The sequence below is a fragment of the Pseudopipra pipra genome, chromosome 6 (genome assembly GCF_036250125.1).
Source record: "Pseudopipra pipra isolate bDixPip1 chromosome 6, bDixPip1.hap1, whole genome shotgun sequence".
NCBI classification, from domain to species: domain Eukaryota; kingdom Metazoa; phylum Chordata; class Aves; order Passeriformes; family Pipridae; genus Pseudopipra; species Pseudopipra pipra.
The window spans coordinates 6,992,157-7,016,411 of record NC_087554.1 but is presented as its reverse complement, the minus strand read 5'-3'; the positions used below and the strand labels follow the sequence as shown (position 1 = coordinate 7,016,411).

Sequence of the window (24,255 nt, the reverse complement as noted above, 5' to 3'; positions counted from 1 at the left end):
TCTCTGGGCAGTGCCAGGTGAAACGTCATTTTAAGTGTTGTGCTTTCATGGAAAAAGCCAAAAGGTGCCCATATGATAAAGAGTTTAGAGTTACACTAAATTTAAATGTTAGTTTTCATCCCATGGCAGAGGGGACAGCACATGGCAGTCAGTGAAAGTTGTTAGGCAGTCACAGGGGATAAGAAATCTCCTCATTGCTTTCCTATGCATATTGTGAATATCCTTTTGCCTCAGTCCTCTTTTATGCCTCTTCCAAATGCATAATTTTCCCCCCAGTGCCCTCTATATCCATTTTCTGGCTCTTCTCAAGCTCCTTCCTGCCCCTTGATCTTTTTCTCTCCCCTGATCCCTCCTCTCTCCTCCCTCTTTTTTTTTCAGTGCAGTAGCAGTTTCCCAGGCAAAATCCTCACAGGGAGAGACAGCACTTCCATGCATCACGAGGAATATTGCTCTGTTAGGTTTAGACTGTTAATGTAACTTAAAAAGTTCAGTTATTTCAGTGAAAATTTGGGGGGGGGGGATTGCAGATAATAAGCAAAGGGATATTTTTCATTCTTGTGTTATGGAAAAAGCACACGCAGTTTTAGTGATATTTACCTTTTTGTGTTAAGGTTGGAGGTTGGCCCATGAAGCACTCTAATTGCTGGTACCTTCAAAGCATCACTACAGTAACCTGGTGTGCCCCAGCCCAAGGCAGATATAGAAAATAAATATGTAAACATGCCTGGCATGATATTATTTGCTTGCATATTTAAATAGCCAAGTAGAACTGTAATACAGTATATAAATAATGAAGGAAACTGTCTTATTCACAAATAAAACTTGCTAAAAACCATGACTTTCCTCTCCTCAAAGGAGATGCATAAAGATTTCTGATCCAGAAAATTACATCTTACATAGGAACTTGTTTCTTGCCACATTTGTGACACCCTTGTAAGTGTGCCATGTTTGTCACACGGCACAACGTGATTAAAAGGAGAGCCTCTGGTTTATCAGAAGCAAAGAAAATAAAACCTAAGTTTCTGAAAAATTAATAAAGATTTAATTAAGCAGTTTTAAACTGGATTTTAAGATGAGCTATGCAACTATTTTGGAAAGAAACCATGTGTGCAGATTTAAGTCCAGAGAAGCCTCATGGCTGCATATGTTCCTTGAGCACACTTTTCCATCATTGTGTCTTCACATTATCTCAGTGCTGTCCACATACACACTTTGAAAGCACTCCACAGGGTTTCCAATTTGTTTTTAAGACTGTTCAGTGAGACACAATTCTAAATGAAAACAATAAAAAAACCCTAGTTGGTTCATTTCATGGATTTTTTTACATTCTGACAAACGCTTTTCATATTAACTTTGCAGTCTGAAATTGGTTTATAAGTTGCTGTGTATAATCATATTCAATCTTTGAGCTCAACAGAACTTTGTACCTTCCCTGCAATTTACATAAAGTTCTGCTAATTGTCACCTTAGCAAAGGCAAAACCATCAAAACCAGTTTCTGCCTTGCACCAGAAAGTACTTGTATGTATCTACACTTATGTTTCAAAGTTGTTTTCTATAATCCTTCCAGCTTCGTGGAATATGGTAAAAAGATTAACACTGAAAGATGTAATATTCAAGCCACCTCTCCTTGGCATCATGAATTAAACTGTCCTTACAGGCATCTAATTTCAGGATTAGTTGAATCTTTAATGCTTTTTTTGCTTGCTATAAAAAAAAAATATGTCCTATGTGGCTCCCATGTGAATAAAGCACTTTACAAACTTGTAAGAAAATGTTCCCAATCAGTATGAGACACAACACACACCTTTCTTTTAACTAGCATTTTCTTTACCTGGCTGCATGCTGGAAGGACTAGATCTATATCCATTGACAAAAGAAATACTTTTTCTCAAAGGTCACTGCCTAAATTTTTTTCCTTGCTTCCAGTGGTGTAAATAAAAGGCAATACAACCTCATAAAATGAATCCAAACTCATTATTTTTCCTTTCAGACATTAAAAAAAAAAAAAAGAGGATGACAGAGTCCTTGTCTACACCTTCTCTCCTTCACTGTTCTTCATTCAGCTTCTAAAATTTGAATCCGTGGGTTTGCAAACCCAGGGAAATAAAAAGATTTTCTCCGTATTTTTCTTTTTTGTTTGTTTTGCTTATGCAGGCTTTTCTGAGTTAGTGAATTATTTATCTCTACATAATAATTCAAATAAGTATATTTCCCAGAGGAAGCACATTTCTTTCTTCATGCACACCTTTTTCCTAATTCAAATGGCATTTGAAAGAGAGAGAAGCAAATGAGGAAATTAAGGAGACAGACAGATAAATCACTGAACAGTTTTTAAAAACACTGACTGCATTATTTCAGACAAATATGTTTTGTCCCAATTCAGGAATAATAAGAAAATAGATCTGACATATTATGCATTAAATAAATTCAAATTCAGCCTCTTATTTTAGTGTCCAGGTCCATCAGGAGATGAGAAGAGTGGAAAGATGTAAGCAAACCCCTTTCTTATAGACACCTTATACATAGACACATATATATAGAAAAAAGAATTCTTAAAATACGTAAAATAGCAGACACACAAATAAAATAGGTATTTCTAGCTATTATTGACTGCTTTGAGATTTTCCCAGAAACTCACCCATTTCTGGAGCTTCCCTTTAAGGAATTAAATTTGAGGGTTTTTTTTTCAGCAAGAAATAGTGCTAATATTTCATATCCTTCCACAACATCTTTTAATTGGAACATTTGACTTAAAAAATGAAAGTAAACTGTCTTATCCCACATTGATATTTTCACACCATATAAAGTAGTGTATTACATCATTTGTACTGAAGTACTTGAAGAAGTGAGACAGCTTTCCACAAGGTCAGACAGAGACACAGAACTCAGTGTATCTTATCTTTAATGTTCTAAGAGTCAGTGAGAGCCTCCTCCCATTCGTACTGACAGAAATTCTTGTTTAAATAGGAAAGTCAGTCCTTCTGGCCCCTTTGTAACACCTGCATCTGAACTGGATTGCCACAGGAAGTTTTGGCAAGGTAATACCTGACTATGGATGAAATTCCACTCCAGAATTTCTGGTTCACATGCACACTCAAATATGTATGTGCAGGTTTACATGTAGCTTAATGCGTATATATGCTTGCAAATACACATGCACAGAGATACAAATGCATAGGATGAGAGATTAATTCAGAGAACTGTGTATTATAAAAGGAAAAATGAAATAGAAGTTTAAAGTTTGGAACAGTCTAAAAACCATCTCATACTCTTAAAAAAGAACGTGTGTTTGGGCTGCACTTGAAGTGGAAACTAAATTGCTTTTAACAGCTAACCTTTGGAATATCTGACAAAAAAGCATTCTGCCTCCTTATAGTTTTTTGCAGAGAGAAGGATGTGGGCCATGACCTGGTTGCCAGGCAACTGCAGGCAATTACAAAACATCTTAATATGTTCTGCCCTGTGGTACCACGAGCCCACAATGCAAGAGACACCAAGTGACATGGCTCTCTCCCAACACAAAAGGGGTTTGGAGTGTTCTAGGGAGACCCAGAAAGTGTGAGCGGGACTTAAATTGTACAAACTGAAGTTCCCTCGTGACCAGCTCTTTGTGAGGCTGAGCAACCACAAATCAAAGGAAGCAGCAAGGTCTGTTTGTTATCATCCCAGCGTGGGGTGTTGAACTACTCACTGTCACACCTGGAATGAAGAATGGCTATTTATCCATCGAGGGAAAAAGGGAAAATATGCACACCTTTGCTAGTGAAAAGCAACGTTAATGCTTGGAAGCATCACTGTAAGGGTTTTTTTTTTCTTCTTTTCAAAATCCTTGACTTTTAACACACAAATTCTTATACATCCCAATTTCCTCTCCAAAATACTATTTTTTTCCCCACATGCAAATTGAGGTTTCCTATCAAACTGGAGAGGTATGAGTTGTTGAGCTGTAGTTGTCTGAGATACAACCACCAAGGACAGATTTCCCTTTGGATGTGTACCTACCTCTCCATAAAATTCAGACTCTTCAGAGTAGCAATGCTTTTTCAGCCATCCCTACACATATAGCAGATACACCTACACCACATACAGATAAAAAACAACCATATATCCATCATTATGTTTCTTGATTCTGTATCCCTACATAGATTATCCTAAAAATAGCAGGTATGAAGATATGCAGGGATTTCCCCAGTCACCATCCTGCAAGAAGTGTTTAATCACACTGAAAATGAGTGGCGACCAATGTCCAATTCCAAGGTGTCCAGGAAATCCTCAGACTAAACATAATCAGTACCTACATATTTAATCAAATTCTCCCCCCCAACATGGCTTTATATACAGTTCTGTCTCACCTGATCTTCACTGTCACCTAGGAAAAGGGACACAAAAACTGAAACCATACATGCATGCATGCATACCACAGATTATGATCCCATGGCTAGAGGAAAGCTTCTAATAATAAACCTTTTGGAGACAACACAAAACAAAAAATAACCTCACAACACCTCCCCTCCCCCCAGTATTTTTTTGTTGCTTTTCTAACAGTAAACAGATTTCTTACATTAATTATCTGCTGGTGATATACCAAATAAATGATGCATATTCCCAGGGAGCAGAGGGCTACTCAACCATTCCCTGGCTTCAGGTATGCTGAATAAATAAAATACAATAATAACAAAAATGAAAAAGCAAGCTGGTTTGTTGCTGATTTATAAGGTAGAGTTTGTTCATGTTGTGAACACCAACCCCAAGCCATCCCTTGGCACAGCAGCAATAAACAGCTATAGCAACAGCAGATATGCTGTCAGGACTGCTGAGTGCTTTAGAAGGGTGAAACAAATGCCAGGTAGGACAGCTTACCTCATTCCTCTGGGACATGCACATGGAGATCCATGTCCCTTCTTGACAGATGACTGAAACAATTTCAGTGACCTTTTAAGTTAAGGTGTGTCATATGCAAAGAAATGTTACCTTTGACACCACTAGAAACTATTTCCAATTAACTGAATCCCAAAAGTGATGACTCTCTTTATCTCCATCCCTCAGAACCCAATTCTGTCAATGCTTCAGTGTTCGGAAAATGGACTAGTTGTGATAGCAGTTAGGAAAAAAAACAACAAAGAAAAAGAACCAAATAAACATCTTTTATTGTTTAAATTAGTAGATTTGAAATGGTATTACTGAAAGGTAATACATGGACCCCCATCCAGAGTTCCCTTTTTACAGTTGCACTTATGGGTTGTACTTCAACTATGGCTACACAGGTATTTCTCCCCTCCCCCGCCCTCCAGCTGCCCCTTAATCTTAATTTAAAAACCTAATCTGCCAAAAAGGTACATGAAATAGGACAGACTGAGAAAATACTTGAGATTGGCTGTTGTTTACAAAGAAACTATGCAGTTACTGATCCTGTAGAACAAGAGTTCAAAAACTGGACTGTATTATCAAGCATTTCTTCAAACATCTGTTTTGGATTATGGCTGGAAGGTACTAATTGGTCTATTCTAGACTAATTGACAAACATTCATAAAATAGTGAAAAATGCATGCTTTAGAAACCTGGAATATTTCATGACTTTGCACTAAAAAGGAACAGGAAGGTGGAAGCAAGTGAATGGCATTTTTAATGTAGGTTAGTAGTGTTCAGAGTTTTTTTTCTTTTGTACTAACAGACTCTTCAGATTTTTTCTCATTTCTTCCAGGTGATTTTTTGTCTTCGGATTTAGTCCGTGGAAGGCTGTGCAACTTCTGTGGAGGTGAAAACAGCATGAGTGTAAACACTGTGTACTCTCTCTCTCTGTGTATATATAAACACATAAACAGATAAAAAAAGTGTGTTAAAAATCCGTGGCATTAGTGCACACAGAGCTGTATTTCTGTTAAACTGATGTACCAGCCTTAAACTACAACAGCAGAATATGGTATTTGCCAGCTGCACCTAGAAAAGGATTCTAATCTCTAATAAAGGAAGCATATTTAACAATTTTTACAGTGCAAAAGCATACAAGTGTAATGCTGCTTTATAATCATGACGGTTTTGACCTTCTCTTGGTCCATCAAATGAAGAGCTCTGATGCACAACAAAATGCAGTCAAAATCTGAACTAAGAAAGTGGTCTTCTGAGACAAAATTTAGTGTAGAATGTGCAAACATACTTCACAAGACCTTTTAATTAAACCCCAGCAGTTACTCAGAAAGAGGAATACCTGAAGGCTTGTCTCTGTTTCTGCTGCCTTCAAATGAGATGTCGAGTTGCTGCGATTCCCCAGACACGTCTTGGCAACCTGTCAATACAAATGCCAGATATAACTACTTCATATTTTTTTCCTAAAATATTTATGGTTTTCTTTAAAAGCAAAAAAAACCCCCAACAACAACAACCAAAAAAAAAAAAAAAAAAAAAAAAGAAGAAGGAAAAAAAAAAAAAGAAGGAAAATAGAAAAAATCACTGGGTCTTCTTTTAAGCCTAGTTGATGAAACGAGACTTAAATCCCAGACTCCCATCATCTCTATAACAGTCTAATGTGGCAGCAAGTTTAACAACCTATCCAGCAGTTTTTTCTCATGTTGAAATCTCATCACAAATAGTGAAGTTTTACTCCTACGAGTGGTCCTAGGGAACAGAAAAGTAATTATAATTGTCTTTTATGGGTGAGGAAATAGCAACAAACAGGTGAAAACCAGCATTACAGTTAGAAGTTCTCTATTACTACACTCTTGTCTAAACTACCAGATCTCTTGGGTATAATAATCCCTGACTGGGGATGTGTATTCACTGAATGGGAAAGACAGATGACTTCCAAGGTATGGAAAAGTTTGTGACGTTAATTGTTGTCATTTTATTCCAGGAATAGTGTCATATTCTTTGCCTATATGCTTTTTAATATCTGGGAAAACAGAGTTGCACAGCATAAATAAAATTAATTACTCAGTAGATTTCTGAACCGAAGAGATGTCCTGTTATGAAAGCAGAGATTTACCCAGTGCTGAAATTTCAACCATAGTTAAACCAAAGTCCCTTCAGGAGTAGGAGTAATGATGCCATAGGAAAAGCTCTAAAACACAGCGCTGAGAGTCCAAATGGTGAAAATGAAACCTTTAACAAAGAGAAGGATTCAGGAAAAAAACCCTGTTATTCAAGTGTGTTTGATGGCTGCCCAGGCTGTTTCACTGTTTTCACTGTTGCTGACTCTTCTCAAACATCTCCTTAAAATTTAGCTTGGCCAACATTCACAATTTTTATGACTAAGTACAACAAAATTCTTAGGATGTTTTTCTTCTACATGGTAGACAAACAGACCACATTTAGTGCTGTTGTACACTTGCTGCTTGCTCTGCATAAACTTCAGGAAACACATTAATGATCTATTTGTATTTATAAAATCGAGTTTTCCAACGAGTGCATTTTGCCTTAAGCAGTAGGTTTTGCCTCTATGACATGAAATAAAATCGAGAGTGGTGAGAAATTTAATATGACAGAAAAATTTAGGTGCCTCGATGACAGGCTTGAAAGGCGGCGTTGTTTTTGTCAGCTCAGCACGAGGTCTGATCTCTGTGTGAAACTCTGGTTGTGAAGCATGCAGCTTGATCAGCAACATACACAACATTTCAGAGGTTCCAGCAATTCAGTTCACCCAGGTAAATCATGCATCAGGGCTGGAGAGCTTCGCAGCTGGATGCATAAACTCCAAATGTGGATAAAACCAAATGTGTGTCTTCTTTTAAAAAGAATTTTCGACAAGCCACTTAGAACTCAGCAGTCCCTTGGCTATTGATCTGTGCAACTTGGTTTGCAGACAGTTGAACAATGTAACTAGAAGGGTTTTCCACTCCACCAGTACAAGAACGGGCTTTATGGTCAAATTAATGTAATAATTTAAGGTCAAATACTCAAACTGCATGAAGGCAGGAAATCAAGTTTAAATACGTGATATTAGAACAGCTTTTGCAGTTAAAAAATAATTCAGCTGCTGCTGAAGGGCATCATACAGATTTACTTGACCAGATTTACTTTCAGTGTTCCTTGGCATCACCACTGCCCTCCTTTTGGCTTCAGGGGGCACCCAGAGCAGAAGTGCAGGGTGTTTGTAGGGTGTGATGGGGGATAATGCAGGGAGCTGCTTCTGGGGACAGCAAACCAGAGAGAGGAGAAAAGGACAGTGTGGTTATAACCAACTAGTTATGTTAGTTGTCACTAGCCAAGGTAGGTTCACAGTTTATTCAAGGACGTGTTTTATCAGATCTGCTCATGGATTTGCTGCAGCTCTGTGTTTCAAGCTCCTTTAACCCTCACTGTTTAAAAGAAAGACACAGAGCAAGAAGTATATGAGGTGTGCAAATGCCTTTTCACATCTTCCTCCTATTTTAGACCACAGTGTACTAAGGGTATGGTTAAACTCAGATGATGTAACTTCTTATGACCTCCACAGTCCTCATTTAGGGAACAGAATTTACTTTAAGAATTTTATTAGTTTGAAGTTTCGTTATGACGATGGTTTCTTTTTTTCCTATTATTACTCCCTCGTGGAAACAATGGGAGAGTAAAATGTGATCAAAGCTCTGCAATTGAAACTGAGAGAGAAAAATGAAGCAAAATGCTGTGGTTGCTTAGGAACATGTGCAAGTTTGGCTCCAATACTCAGTGTCATTTGTCACGGAATGATTAATGAACATGTAGTGTTTGTTTACTGCAGGAAATTAATGCAGTAAATAAAAGCACTATCACCTTTATTTATCAGAAAAGACTCTACAAGGACAAAGAGCAAGAAACCTAAGATGAGAACAGACAACAGAGAATCATTTTATAAATTGTTCAATGTTTTAGCAATACCAAATTGGTAGTTTTAAATTGTATGTTACACTTGTAAGAATTATTTGATAGGAAAAGGAAACAAAACCCATCCTGGTGGCGTAAAAGCCAAAATAAACTCCCAAAAGTTTTTGGGAAGACAGAAAAGGGAAATAGTATAGGGCAAAGAGCTCTGCAGAACTCTGATTCTGCAAAAACTTTGGTTCTGCAGAGAGTTTCAGGAGGCAGTTATAGGGCAAACATCTCTGGATAAGGCTAAGAAAAAGTAGTATTGACAAGATTCCCCATATAAAATAAAATTAATCTAAATAATGAGAATTTTTAAAAGAAAACTGAAGTTAATATTTTTTTTGGTCTTTGACAAATTTCAGATTATGTGCAACAGGATGGCCTACCAGCTTCTGGCTGCTACTGGTCATGCCAAATTTCATGACAGGTAAATATCAACAGTGTCTGATTTCCAAATTTGCTGATATAATTTCACCTGTCTGTATTCCATTTGTCAATAAATTTTAATTTGTATTAATTTTAATGTAAACTACATTAATTACTGTAAACAGGCACAAAACCATACAGACAAAACTACAATAGGACTACAGGCTAAAAAATGTCAGTTGAAACCAGCAACTAAACATTTTGCTTTATTTTCTGCCTTAATATCTGTAATATTCCTTGTTCCTCTGTGGTTAGTCTTTAGTACAGTAATTCCTCCAAAATATAAATCACATTTTGTTTATCAGAGACACAATCAGAGGATCTTTGCAAAGTTCTGAGAAAGTACTGCTGAAATATTAGGTTTCTAAGCAACAGAGTTTTAATAACATCTTCATTTATTTTTCTTAAACAAATGGTGAATTAGAACCTGTCATATGTTCTCGACCTTCCAGTCTTATTCTTCCTTCATTGGGAGTTAAGCAGCTGTAAAATCCTCAGAAACAAACACAAACCCACAACCAAGTAATGATAAAAATCCAACAAAAACTCTTCCCAAGTGTGGAATTTTCTTAAAGTGATAGTGCTCACAGGTAAAAATTACAGCTTTTTGTTACTGAAGTAACAGGATCCTTTGGGAGAATAAATTCCTTCTAGTTCTTTCAGAATTACAGGTGGCATCTCTAATGTCATCATGCAAAGGGTAATTGTAGAGAGAGACATTTTTAGTTCAATTCTCAAAACTGACTAATTTGAATTCTTCCTTGTCTCTAAATATATATATATATATATTAATGTGAGAGAGAAATAATAACAATAATAAAAAAAAGGTGGGAAGAGGTTGCTAAGCCAACATCATCAGCTGCACTATTTTTATGCCCATGTTAGCTCATGTTCAGGTGGACAGCATGTACAGGATAAAGAAAAAAATTTCAATTTAAACAAACAACCAGGAAAATTATTGTAGTCATCAGTGTGAGCAAACCACAGCATGAAAAGGGGTCAAGAATGGACCTTAGACTGTGTAAAATAGTTGGAACAGTTACAAAAAACATAGTGCTTTAGCTCTCTTTGAAAATTTCCTGCTTTCCTTTAGTCAATCCTTAATTTACAAGAAAATTTTCCCATTTTCATTATTGAACCTTCTGTGATATTTAAGGTGTAGGGGATGCTGACAAACCAGGATGTTTTATTCTCCCACGATGGCCTCAGATTTTTACATCCACATACAAAAAAGATACATCATAAAAGTCTCACATGTAAAGAGAACACGTCTTCCTGCATTTTAAGTTTTTTAATTACACTGGAGATTCTGTTCCTGACTGGGGTAAATACCACAGTATTTATGAGTTCCTTGCCTAACGGCGGAGGGGTTCAGACAGAAATGCACACAAATCAATATGATTGGCAAAAATGTCCCCTTTATTAGAGGAAAAGCAGCTTATATGCTGCTTGTGATGCAGAGACATGTGATTCTTTTTCAGGTTACATTGGATACATAAGGTAAACACACTGAGCTGTACATTACTAATTGGACCACACCAGGTGTCCATAAAACTTGTTTTCCTGCCAGCATAACTCCTCCTTCACCCTGGCACAGGACCTGCAGTCATATTAGTGGCACAGTATTTTTTTTACTGTCTGCACCCAGCCATGCCAAGGTGAAGGTCGCAGAAATGCAATGGAAACTGTTCACACAGTTTCTGTCCTCCGACACTTGCCTAGAAGTGTGGTCGTCCTCACAAAACTTTTTGTAAATTTGCTATCAAAGCCATTCCTTCAACAGACACTGCAAGCACAGCATGTTGTGCATGAGTGTGAATCCTAGATTAATTTCTTTTTTTAAAAGTGAACACAATGGTGCTATGAATATTACATAATGCTCAATTTTCAGTAGAAAAGCGAATTTGTTAGCAGGAACATGTTTAGGAGCAAGATAAGACTGAGAAAAGCATTGCCTGCTTAATTTTACGATAAGGAGCATTATCTAGCAAGGCACAGTTAATTTGAATACCCCTAAGGTATGCTTTCTTTCATTTTACTACTTTTTCCTCCATGCAGGAGGTTTTGTCAAACACAGACTTAACAAATCTTAAAGATTTAAAACTTAAAGGAAATGTGAGTCCCACAGAATATAGAACTGGTCTTAAAATATGCTAATTGAGAGATTAAATGATATAAAATTTAATCCTATTACTCAAATTCAGATATATAGCCTAATTTATTTTTACTTGAATTATAATGTTACTTAGACAAATGCAGGGATTAGGGTTAGATTTTAATTTAAATTGAATCTTGAAAAACAGTTCAACTCATCAACACTTCTAACTCCAATTGGAGTCATCTGCCTTCCCTGAAAAATTTCTTATACCAAGCAGCATTCCATGCTGACTACATGGCTAAAAACACTTGCTTGAAGTGCTAAAAGCAACTACCCACTAATCAAAAATACCAAATCCTTGATTTTATGGAAAAGTGCACCTTTTAGGTGCCTCTCGCTGCATTACTTGGTAGAGAAATTAAATCCTCTTTTGATTTCAGAAATGTGTTAACAGTTTTTTTTCTTTTTCTTTCTCCTTTTATTTATTCACTCCTATAAAAAAAGAGCTCCCTGAGCCTCTTTACACAAATTTTCAGCCTAAATTAATTCAGTCTCTGCCTAAAGTAATCTACATTTCATCAAACCTCCTATAAGTTTCCTAAGTGATAACTAACCTGTAGTCATAATCTAAATGGAGTTCACTCCAACCTCCTAATTTAATGTGATTTTCTTCTCCTCCTTCAATTTTTATTAAAGAAATTAAGTTTCCTTTACCTTTAGACATTAAACAACAGCAAATGCAACAGCAAATTATGCAATCTTCTGGATATACAATTTCCCCTTGTCCCTGCCCTCCTCTAAAGGATGTGGCAGAGGGAAAGTAACTTATAACTGAATAACCTTGAACATATTTGTGATAAATGGATACTATATGCAGGGGTTTTACCATTTGTTGAATGCTGAATTATCTAAGATTTGTTTTCCAACGTTTTGTTCACACTGCTATGATCCCTGATTAACCAGTTACCTCCACAGGAGTTTGTTATACCTGGAGATATAACAATATATTATATATATATATATATTTCACCTGCAAATTAGCCAAGGTAGGACTGTGCTTTTGGGTCTATTGAGCAGACAACCAGCTCTCTCAGCAAATTTTGCCTCCGTCATTTTTTCTGATTTTTTTTTCCTGTTTGATTTATTTAAAATCTGTGTACCATTTTAGATTGGAAAAGCCCCATTGACAGCTGCCTGAGGCATTAATGTTTTCATACAGCCTAGTTTGGACCTCGGTTTCCAGGTGAGTTAATCTTACATTTTGAGAATCACACTCCTGGGTGCTCTGATTTTCTTTCTTTTTCAAGGCCACAGGAAAATTCTCTTTCTCTGCTGAGACATTTCGACGAACCTGGGAAATAAAAAATGAAATCATGATTGAAATCATAATTAAAATAATAATAATTAAAATAATAATAATTAAAATAATAATAATAATTTAAAAAAGCTAATATAATTGAGACAAAAATATCGATTAGGTCACATTTGAAAAATCAGGGTAATGATGAAAAACAGAAAGGGGAGATACTGCAAACTGTTAACTATTTTATACACTGCATTTTCAGCTAATTTTATAAAGGGCATGTCTTAATATACATTCTCATTAAAGCACTCCCTTGTAAAGCTTTACTTCCATATATATATAATCAAGATATTCTATCTAAATGCCATAGGAGAAAAAAAGAACATTTTAAGAACTCGTATTCCTGTGACTTCTGTGGATTCTGGGAAAGACTGAGACCCTGAGCTGACAAGTTCATGAGCTGATTTAGCTTAATTCAGACTTCCCCAGTCTCTCTCTGCTGGGACCTCCCATCTCTGCAAGCTGGCAGAACATGTTCCTTTTCATGCCTTTCACTTCTCTCCTCACACTCAAAATGGGCTGCTGGCTGAGTCAGGCACTCTGCAATCCAGGCTATTGTTTTATATGAACAGTGAATTTCCTTCCACCGAAATACTGGTGGTTTTATTGTGGTTTTCTGCATTTCCTGCAACTCTTAAAATTAAAAGGGATCAAAAAAAAAAAATGCACTGAAACTATCCTTAGGGATTTGGCTTTCATCAAACGGTCTGGAAGACATACTGAAACTCTTCAGGAGGGTGGAGTCAGGGAAAAAAAGCAAAATAATTCCTCTGTAAAGAGAAGTTAAAATTCAGACACCAGTTTAGAAATCTTAAAGTGTCCTGTCTCGTGTCCCTTATGAATGACTAAGTCACAGAGTTTTCATAAATGATGGAGGACAGGAGAAACCAAACCTGGCAGGTCACTATTTACAATTTAACTTGAATCATGAAAAATAGTCCAACTCACAGCCGAAATAAAATAGTTCAAACAGTCTCTGGTTGACAGCTCTCCAGTGAGGATTTGTTAGTTTTATACTGACTACCAGGGAAGAAATGAGGGGGTGAACAGATAAAAAAGATCCATATAAATAACTGTTTTGTTAAATAATAAATGCCTTCTAATACACATGTTGAGTGATTTTTCTGTTTGGACTGAAAGAAATTACAGTTCTGCAAACCTAAATTTCTTCCCATGGAATAAAAGAAGGTACAGTAAATGACAGTACGTGTGTTCTCCTGATTTCTTGACTGCTTGAGCCAGTAAATCTACACGGGATGCCAGAGAAACCAGGCAGCTGGAAGCCTTATTAATTAAGGGGAATAAATGCCTGTGCACAGCAGTGTTTCTTGTTTCAGGATTTTATTCCTGCTTACGATTGTACCTTAGCAAATGATACACGATTTCTCAGCACGGTGCACTCATTTCTACAGAACAAGGGCAAATCTGAGATTTTTAGGTGAGGCTGTTGTCAAGAAAGCACTTTCCCAGTGTCAGGTTTTCAGATGTTTACAGAATTTCCCATCTGTAGAACAGTGGAAAACAGGAAAATTTCCAATTTTCATCCTCTTTAATTTTCAAAAGAGTGAAGTGCATTTTCATATGCTAGAAGTCCCCCTCTTTTCTCTCTCCCAAAACAAAATGCAAGTTTTTTTTGAGGTGTTTCAATTTTTGTATGATTGCCTTGGCCAGTAGGATCAGATTCTGTAAGAAACTTTAAAAATAATTTGCCATAGCTGTACTGCTCAGATACCAACCAAACCTGGGAGCAGTAAATGGGCCCTTTAAATTTGAGTTATGTCCTTTTGGCCAGAACACCAGAGGGCTTATTGCATCTTATTTACGTGGTTTTTAATCTATAACATTTTAGGACTAAGATTGACTTCTTACCTGAAAAGGAAATTTTTTTGAAGGCTTATCTGCTTGCTGATGTTGTGAGAGCCTTAGAGGAAGACTTTGCAAACAGGATCCTTGTTATTAAAAATAATCTCTCATGAAAAATTGAATATGCTATTATTTGTCTGACTGAGGCCTATTTACTAGAGTGATAGCTTACCTAATAAAAATGCCATCAAGTATTCCAGAGTGAAATGGTTTGGATACAGATTATGAACTCCTTTCCAATTTACTTAAAGAGTTCTGAACCCTCCTCAAAGCTTTTCAATACAGGATTTCAAATGCAAATATTTTTTTTTCAAGGATCATGAAACCTTTTATCTTTTTTTTCCCCTTTGCAATAATTTAGGAGTTACAGCATCCTCCTGGTGAAACCTTACAAGCTTGACTGAAAACCAACCTTTGCATTTCACATACTTAAATAATTGTTTACAGTGCACTGAAGGTATATGCAGAGGAAATGACTCTGTCCATGAGTACTTTGCTTGCAGAAAAACTTGCAGAGAAGCAAGTCAAACTCTTCATTTCTGTGAGTTATCTTTCAAAATCTGCACTGGAAAAAACAAGAGCCCAGTTCTGCTTCATGCCTTTGAAAATTCCTTCAATTATGCTATATATATATATATTTTTCAGTTCTACTATCAAACAGCTTCTCTTCTCAAAGAACCTGCTATTATTACAACACCATCACTGCTAAATAAAACTGCAAAATTAGGTCAGCTGAATTCCATCTTTCAGAAGGTTTTTTGACTCTGATATGTAGCTCAGTTCTTTCCTATATCAGTAATAGACTTGTCATGACTTTTTGGCGTGACTGCACCACCCCCAGTCTCTAGTGAGCAGTTGTTCCTGTGAGATGCCTGTGGGCAGGACTGCTCGCCAGATGACCTGCCAACACCAATGTGGGTCACATCAAGGCAACTATTTTCTGTTAGACTGTCACAGATTACTCTTTTCTACAAGTAAGGGTTTCTAGGGACAATCAATTTCCACATTAAAAAAAAAAGAAAAAGAAAAAAAATACGGGTGCTCATCCTGATCTAACAGGAAGATGGCACAGCATCTTCAGTGTAAGCAAACAAACTAACCAGTTTCTGACTGTGTGCATGTTTACAAAATCTGAGGTCCAAAGAAACCCAGTTCTATGACAGCCATGGTAGTTTTCCTCTAATGATGGGTAATCACCCAATATGCCCATTCATAGCCCATTTTGATAAAACTTCAGATACAGAAATCACTGGTGTTCATCCAGAAACACATTTTTTTTTATTTTTTTTTCACTGAAGGTTCCACTGGCCCAATCTACAAACATTTAAAAAATACCTACACCAAAGTTTTTTCCTGGCAGTCAGTGTTTAGAGTGCTGGCTGCACTTGTCTGCCCCTCTTGACATTGGTTTGGCACATTGAGCAAGGCCAATCTCAGAGATCCCCCTGGGCTGGGGGTGCTTCTCTACCCACCCTCCGCCAAGGTTACTAACCAGGTGGTCTGTGAAGGGGCTACAAGCAGGGAACAAGACAGAAGTCATCCCCACTTCTCAGTTTTGTGTTCCTCTGGGACCTGTCTTATCCTTTTGAGATGGAAATGGCGTGATGTCATGTCCAGGAAATCCCAAATTGCTCGAGGATTTGTAGCGCTTACTGTAAGAAAACTAGAGCAGTTTTGTATGTAGCAGGTAGACAAAGCTGTCACAGCTTTTCTGGGCAAGGTGCATGGATCAAGAGCCAGAAATATCACTTTTCAGAGTCTGTTCAGTCTGACTGCTCCTGGAAACCAGGGACTTTGTACATCACACACACACACACACACACAGAGGCCAGCTGCCATGTAACGCCCCACATATTTATTTTGGTCACAAAAAAGGTGCTAATGCTATCATTTTTTCTTTTCCCCTTCTTTTTTGAGTAGCACCACTTGCAATTACAAAGGCCCACAGGGTCATTTTGGAGTGCAAGACAGACTTTTAATTTGCTCTTCCAGCCCCACAAATTTCATAGAATCATAGACTGGCTTGGGCTGGAAGGGACTTTAAAGAACATCTTCTTCCAAATTTGAGGCATTTTAAAATAATTGTGTGTCTATTATATCTTTCCCCAACAGAAATAATGGATAAATATGTATTTATATGTATAGTATAAAAAAAAAATCATTGTATTGCATTTCTTTATATCCTGATTTAAAAATCTTCCATACAAGCAAAAACAATTGAGAAGTGAATACTAACAACAACAATAAAAGTACATAATTTCTATAAGACTGATGGTCACTGTATATGTATATACATATATTTGGTGTGTTTTGAAGTAGAGATAACTAGCTTTTCTCTGCTGCACAGTCAATATTATTCAACAGTAAGCGTGAAAGACACACTTTAGCTTTTATCTCTATTTAATGCACGTCTACAGAGATACATTTATATAGGGCAATTTAAAGGGCTGCAAATCCTAGGACATAAGATATATATACTGTTTCTAAGTAAACACATTTACCCCTGACGATTTCCTTTATTTTTTTTTTTTTCAGTTTGCACTTTATTCAAATAGCTTTAAGGTGGAAAATAGCTGCTTATTTTTATGCCAACGCCGAGCATTCAGCACAACTCTTAAGGAGTTTTGCAAGTGATCCAGAACAACCTCACTTTCATCAGAAGTGGAAATTGTTAGGATATCTTTTACATGGGTACCAACAGATCACATTTTATCCACCTCACATTCCACAGGCATTTTTTGTTGGTCGCAGTGGAGTTTCCCTGAGATGAACACTCACAGTAATCTCAACTGGCTGAACATCCATCAGAGTGAAAGGACTTTTCTTAATAGACCATTGGGGATGATAGATGACATATTTAGCTGTCAAATTCCCAGATCATCCTTGTCATAGCATTATTGTGAGTGCAGAATTTCCCCTCATACATGCAACTGCCTCCTAGTAAATTCTGTTGGACATTATATACATTATTGGTTTAAATTTTTATTTTGTTAAGGTTTCTGGAGTCCTTTTTCTGTGCATGTTGTGCACTGAATTCTGCTGTTTTTTTCTAATACAACTTATTTAAGACAATTTCAGTACATGTTTTCTAACAGACCTTTAAACCAACATTTTCAGCTGCCTCACTTCCTTAGAACAAGTGCAGTTTCTTATTTATATTTCCATGCAGCTGAGGGGGTGAAAGCCCTTATGAAAAGGTACACAATAATTTTTTCTGGATCAGTAAGAGCAGCTCTGTGATGATTCATTGTACCTCAGTTTTCATCAGAGTCAGAATTATGTATTTAATTCTATTTAACTGCAAACAAGATAGAGGATATCTAAGTCACATGCTTTAAGAAGAATAAAAAAAATAAACAAACCAAAATTCTGGTAAGTTTATCCAGCAGAAAGAGGTAAAATAACATAAATAACTGAAAACAAAACTAGAAATACTTTTCCTTGTACTAAACCTGGGAAACCCATAAATAATAATCTACATTTAACAGAGGACAAAACATCACCATCTTCTTGTCTCATAGTGTATGTTGGTATGAAATATATGAGACAATGAAAAACTGAAATTATTGGAGTCAGCTGTTTAGATTGGCTGCTCAGAAAAACTGAACACTAAAGAGAACCCCGTATGTCACACGATTTTATGACCTAGTGAAGTTAAACATTTACAGACTGAATTATATTTTAATCAATAATGACCAACACAAAAGAATCCGAGTATTTCTAAGTAGTGCTTAGTGCACACAGACCCAGAAGTGTGCCTCCTTATGACTTAAAAAGAAACTAAGCAAAGAAAATAAATAAAGTGCAAATTGATAAAATGCAAGAGAACTAACCTGTGTAAGTCTGAAATTTATTGAAAGTTTGCCACGGAGGATATTCAAGTGTGTGCTGTGTACAGGGCAATTCCACTGCTGCACACTTCTGAGCAGTTTACAAGGAAGATTCTTAATAAAAAAGATATTTGTAACTTTCTGCAGATAACAGAACCGAGATCTGCAGCTGCACACAAGTGGAAGTACTCTGTCATATAAGAAAAAGTACTGAAATCTGAGAACAGATGGCATTCCAGCATTACTTGAGATGACACTGCAGTAAAACCCCAGCACGAAATCCAGCTATTCAACTTTGTGGGTCACTGAACACTAACGTTTTTCAAATGAGTCCCAATTACAAGAGCACCCAAGCCCCGTAATTTTATGCTAATACAGTGAAAAATGTAACACAGATGTAACAAAGATGCATCATGCACCTTCCTAATTTCTCATTCGTTATCTGCAGTAATTTAGCCTATTGTTTACCTGCTCTATTTTTGAAGAGGACATAACTGCAAAGTGAATTTAAAGTGAATTTAAAGTACACATTCTGCCATAAACCAAAGAGGTCTTCCTCTGCTAAAAATAGCCAAAATTGTTCTTCATAGAGCAAACTCAGTCAAAATATGGTAACATAAACACCAGACTAAAATTTTTACATATGTAAGAATCTTTAAAATGAGTCCGTGGAAATGGAAATTGGTTGGTAAAAAATTGGTAAAAAGCCTTCTCATCAGCCACACTGCATTCCACAAGAGCAGCCGTGGAAGCTGGTGAAAATATTTGCTCTCTGTGATCATCTGCTGTTTGTAACCAGGTAGGTGTTCCCACAGCTGCCTCCAGCTTCTGTCTCACTTTCATCATTTGGCTGAGATGTCAAGAGGAGAAAAGCATCTCCTATTTTTTTCAGTGTGTACCGATATACGAAAGCTTGTGCCTTAAAAAAACAACAACTAAATTAAACTTCGTATAACCTGGTCAGAAAATGTATCAAGTTCTTTTAGATCCCTTCTACTCTCTCTGCAGGTAGACACTACCATGTTACATCGGTAGGCTTCTGATTTTTAAGGGTGAGGTAAATGCTCTGTTGCTACACAATTTGCTTTCTTTGAAGTCAGCTGGTCTAATGATACAAATATTTGCTGAAGGCTAGTGCTGCTTCTAATGATGTAGCAACGTGTGAGCTGCATGCATATCATGGATTTGGAGGAGAGCTGACTGCTGTGGGAAAGCTGTGGATAACACATGTGGGGTTTGGTCCTGAAAACTGCCAGGGGCTACCACAGCAACTTCAGTGGAAGCTGAGAAGGCTCAGTGCTTACAAAAAAAGGGAGGGATTCCTACAAGACATCCCTTGCCTCTGTTTATTTGATCCCTGAATGCAGCATTTTTCTACGACCTTTCTGTTCCGGGATTTCCCTGAGATTAATTCCCCCTCTTGTCACAGGCTTTAAAGAAAACATTTCTATAATGTTCCAGGATTTGAGTGCTGAGTTCAGACCTCGTGGCACTACAGTTGGGTCACTGGGTTGGCATCAAGTTGTGCTGCAGCCATTTCCATAATTCATCTGACAGCGTGTTGCTGAGGTCCATGGACAGCCTTTGCATAAATACGCCAAGAGAAGCGGATCCCAAACCCTCTATTTATACTGTGTAGCCATATGTATGTTGGAATATTTTAAAGAGCATAAAAATATCATTGCAAAATTGCTTTCAAGGCACCTTATTGCACCTAATACACCTGAACCCATATCACTCAGGTTAAAGGAAAGGCAGAATAACCTCTAGAACGGTCAAGGAAAGAATTGCATTTATTGCTGAGGGCTCTGTGTAGTTGACCTAGAAATATGACTGCATTTGCCACATAGCACATCAAGACCTTCTTGAATTATTGTGCTGTTAAAGGACTTCATAATAAACTTCTGGCATGCAAATCATTAACAATTAGTATTTCAATTATAAAGTTTTAATTTGTTGCTTCTCTTAGTCAAACAAAAGAATTAGGGCAACTTGAGAAATCGCTGGCTTTGCATGTAGTAAAAGCTATACCTACTTTTGGTATCCCATAATTATTTAAAGGATAAATTCTGTGGAATATTATCTATTCTACAGACCTGATACAAAGCATTTAGATATCAATTTTTTATAACTTTTTTTTTTTTAAAGGCAGGATTAACTCTACTATGTTTGTCTGCCTTACAGTAACAAAAGTGTCCTTCAAATTCTATTTCTGAATCCATTTTTGAAATCCAAGAAAGACTAAACTTCACCACAATTTTCAGGGTCTTCTACGACTGCCTGGCAATGTATTGCATGATTATTTTTTTTTTTTTTATTTTATTCAGGAGATCTTTCTAAGTATAAACAACAGATTTTAAAATATTTTTCCCTGGAGCACCTTGAAGACTGTAGTCTTGTGTACGTAGCAAGATTGCAGATTCCCTTACAGTTACACTTAGTACCTCCAGAACTCTCACTCATTTTTGGATATTATACTTTCTACCTACTTTTACTGCCACCTGCAAACACCAGTGGAAAAAATGGGACTAGAGCTTTGTTTCATTCAGTTGCCCACGCTGCATTTTACAGGGCTTACTCTATTCAGGGACAGTAAGTGAAACAGTACTCCATCAAAATTAAGAAAATTATGAGAAAATACAGAAATAATTCCATCTCCAAACAAATACAAGCATTCTTTCAGGCCCTAAGCATGAGAAGAGAATGAATTAATTTTTGGCTTCCTGAGACTTCACACATTTAAAATATAAAGACAGGAACAAATATAGATCTGGATGGCAAGTAAGGTGCAGTTTACATTCATTTACAGTTTATATTAGGAATAGCAAAATTTCAGAGATAGGCTGTAATGAAAAGTTAAATAAAAAATATCCAACTGCAGGGCACGGGTTGCACATCACTTGTAAAATACTGAGCAGCAGGGTGGGCCTGGACTTCTGTTTGTGTTGTGTGCTATCTATCACAACAGTATCCCACATTTCTCTAGAGCTCCTAGAACTTTGGGAAAAAAGCTACTGAGGAGATAAAAAACCCACCAAAACTTCTTCCATAGATGATGATGTATACATTTTAATCTCTACATGGTGTATCTGGAGACAGGCTGGGTTTTTTCTCCTCCTGCCAGAGATTTAGCCTTGCTTGCTTGCTGTGGTTGGAGATCTCAGATCAGCACATGTTTTATAGCACACTAAATACACTGCAAATATGGAGGCACAATATTATTGCCTGAAGATGAAGGGTCATCTTGACCAAGTTTAATTGCTCTTGGCAGTCCTCAGTGTGTATGATGATGTAATAAATTCACAGCACAAAGCAACTTCCAGTGATGACAAAATGTTACCCTAATGTGGTATCAGAGACTGGGGCTAGACAGCAAAATTTGATTTTTTGAGTGGCTTAGTTGCTTATAAACACTTATTCCTACTGATAGAACACAGTTAGCTCACTTGATATAGATCACTTCAGATTTCTTTGAATAACCATTTGCTGAGCAGCAACTACGTATCTACTGTAAAGGTATCTGTAGCTAAAACAAGAAAAGTAGATAGAATTAATTAGGTCTGAAAACAAATAATCATGCACATAGTAAGTGTTATTAGAGAAAAATCTTGCTGATAATTTTTCAGAGTCAATTATGCATATTAAATTACATCTAAACCTAAAATTTCCTGCTTCTTTAACACTGGCCCAATTTTAACATTATTTTTTTTCTCATAGAGTGGGCCCATTCAAATACCTAATATTTTGTAAATGCAGAACTCAAGGATGGGTAGACAGATGGGTGTATGCTTTTGAGCATATATATATATACACACATATACACACTACCTGTATGTATATATACACTACATGTATATATCTATACACACTACATGTATATATATACACTACATGTATATGTATACACTACATGTATATATATACACTACATGTATATATATATATACATACATATATATACACACACTACATATATATATACTACATGTATAAATACACCTTCTACTTCATTTTTCCACCACTTCTAAAGTTCTAAACCAGGCTATCCTTCATCCTCCACTGTAGGGAAAGGAACTTTCTTTTCTAAAGCTATAAAGATACTTAGCATGTTCAGCTGTGTGTGTAGGGGGGGGGGTTGATGTTGTAATACTTGAGAAACTGAAACCACCAAATGAACAGATTCCTTCAACAACAGCCTTGATTTTCTACAGGCATCACGAAGGAAAAAGCAATTATCTGTGGGATAATGAACACTGTCTAACATTACTGACTCTTCCAGCAGCAATAACATGCACTGTCAGAATGTGCTTTATAGGCAATTAGAGTCTTCCCAAAGGAACAAAACAGTTCCTGAAGTTACAGCCACACACACAAGAACATCTGTATTTTCAGGAAGGCAAAGCCAGAGATGCTCAACCCTGGAGGAGTTACAGACCCCAGAAGGACCAGCTTGGTGGAGCTGGAACCCTTCTGAATGATGGGGTCACTTGGAGAAGTGTTTTGCCTTTTGAGACTTTGACATTTTCCCCCAGTCCTGCCTTAAACGAGGATTTCTTAATGATTTAGGAATGGCAGAGGAAGCTTTAAAAAAAATGAACTCTGTTTGCTCCCCGTTGCCTGTTTATTTAAGTCCCTTCTTACAGAGCTGCTCCTATAAAAAATTACCTGACAACATGTTTACCATCATGACCACAGTTCCATTAACAGAGATGAGGACCATCATCTTTCAAAAGATATGAGAAAAAAGGATTTAATAAATAATCCACAAAATACCTCAAAATATTTAATAATAAAGAAGATTTAGTAGTCATTTATTATATGACTCCATTTTCACTGCCTCAAACATGCAGTCTAAGCACCATCCAATTAACTTTTAAGGATTTGAACCAATACAGGCTTGATACTAAAAGGGTTTTTCTTGTAATTGAATGTCTGCTCTTCCATTATGTGAGCTCACATTCCTTCAGATTATATGACTTTTAATTTGACAATAAAAGAATACTTTATTTACTAATTTTTATTTTGCATTTTATTTATTATTATTTTAACATAAAATAATGAATACAGAAAAAGGCAGAGATTAGCCATTTTGGAAGATGATGAGACTTCAGGTGTAAGCCAGTAAGTGGTTTCTTAAATTGCTCAAGGCTAAATTGAACTTAAATGCTTTGGGTTTAATCTGCATTTGGGTTCATTCTGCATTTCTTAGGCTTTATGATTCAATGAAATGCTTTTAATCAAGTTGCTAGAAAATTCCTAATAATCGAAAAAATGCCCAATGAGTATTTTCTTTGTGAATGTTTTTTTAAATCACATCTTTGCTCAAATTAAAGAAAAGGATCTTAATTGTCTTAACATAGAAAGATCTTAACTGTCTCTAATGTTTCCCACTTGGTCCCCTATACATGTATCAAGGGAAACTTGGCAACAATAGATTAATAACAGCTATTTTATACAGGACAAACGCATTAATAATTTTTAAATAAATTTTTTATATATTCCTAGATAGCAAAAGTCCCTTGGGAGCACTTTTACAATTACTTTCTGTTTTGTAAACCACTTAAAATAACTCATTAGCTCCTTTGCACATTTTGCATCTTCTTTCACATATAACATCAACAGAAAAAAGTGCTATTATTAACAAATTTTAGAACGGGGTTACTAATGTGCAGCTGCAAAGGCACATCAATTCAGTTTTGCTGTCATTGCTCACAGGCACATATTTGTTAACAGGACGTGTAACAAACACATCAGGTGGGAAAGAAAAAAGACAAAACAGTGTATTACTGTTTTTGTGCTAAATGCAACAGTTAGAAATAATGTACACTTCTGCAATCATCTCCACTGTCTCCAGGG

At 36.5% G+C, this 24,255-nt stretch overlaps 1 protein-coding gene across 3 annotated transcripts in view; it reads right to left on the bottom strand.

The window, feature by feature from the left end:
* Positions 1–5,130: 5,130 nt before the first annotated feature.
* LUZP2 (leucine zipper protein 2) overlaps positions 5,131–24,255 on the bottom strand; it is a 132,610-nt gene continuing 113,485 nt past the window's right edge. For all 3 annotated transcript variants that reach the window (XM_064657198.1, XM_064657199.1, XM_064657197.1), the window contains exons 10-12: positions 12,602–12,694; positions 6,208–6,285; positions 5,131–5,749 (exon numbers count right to left, since the gene is read on the bottom strand). In XM_064657198.1, coding sequence (XP_064513268.1) covers positions 5,645–5,749; positions 6,208–6,285; positions 12,602–12,694 — 276 coding nt within the window. In that variant the 3' untranslated portion in view covers positions 5,131–5,644. The remainder of the gene's footprint in view (positions 5,750–6,207; positions 6,286–12,601; positions 12,695–24,255) is intronic.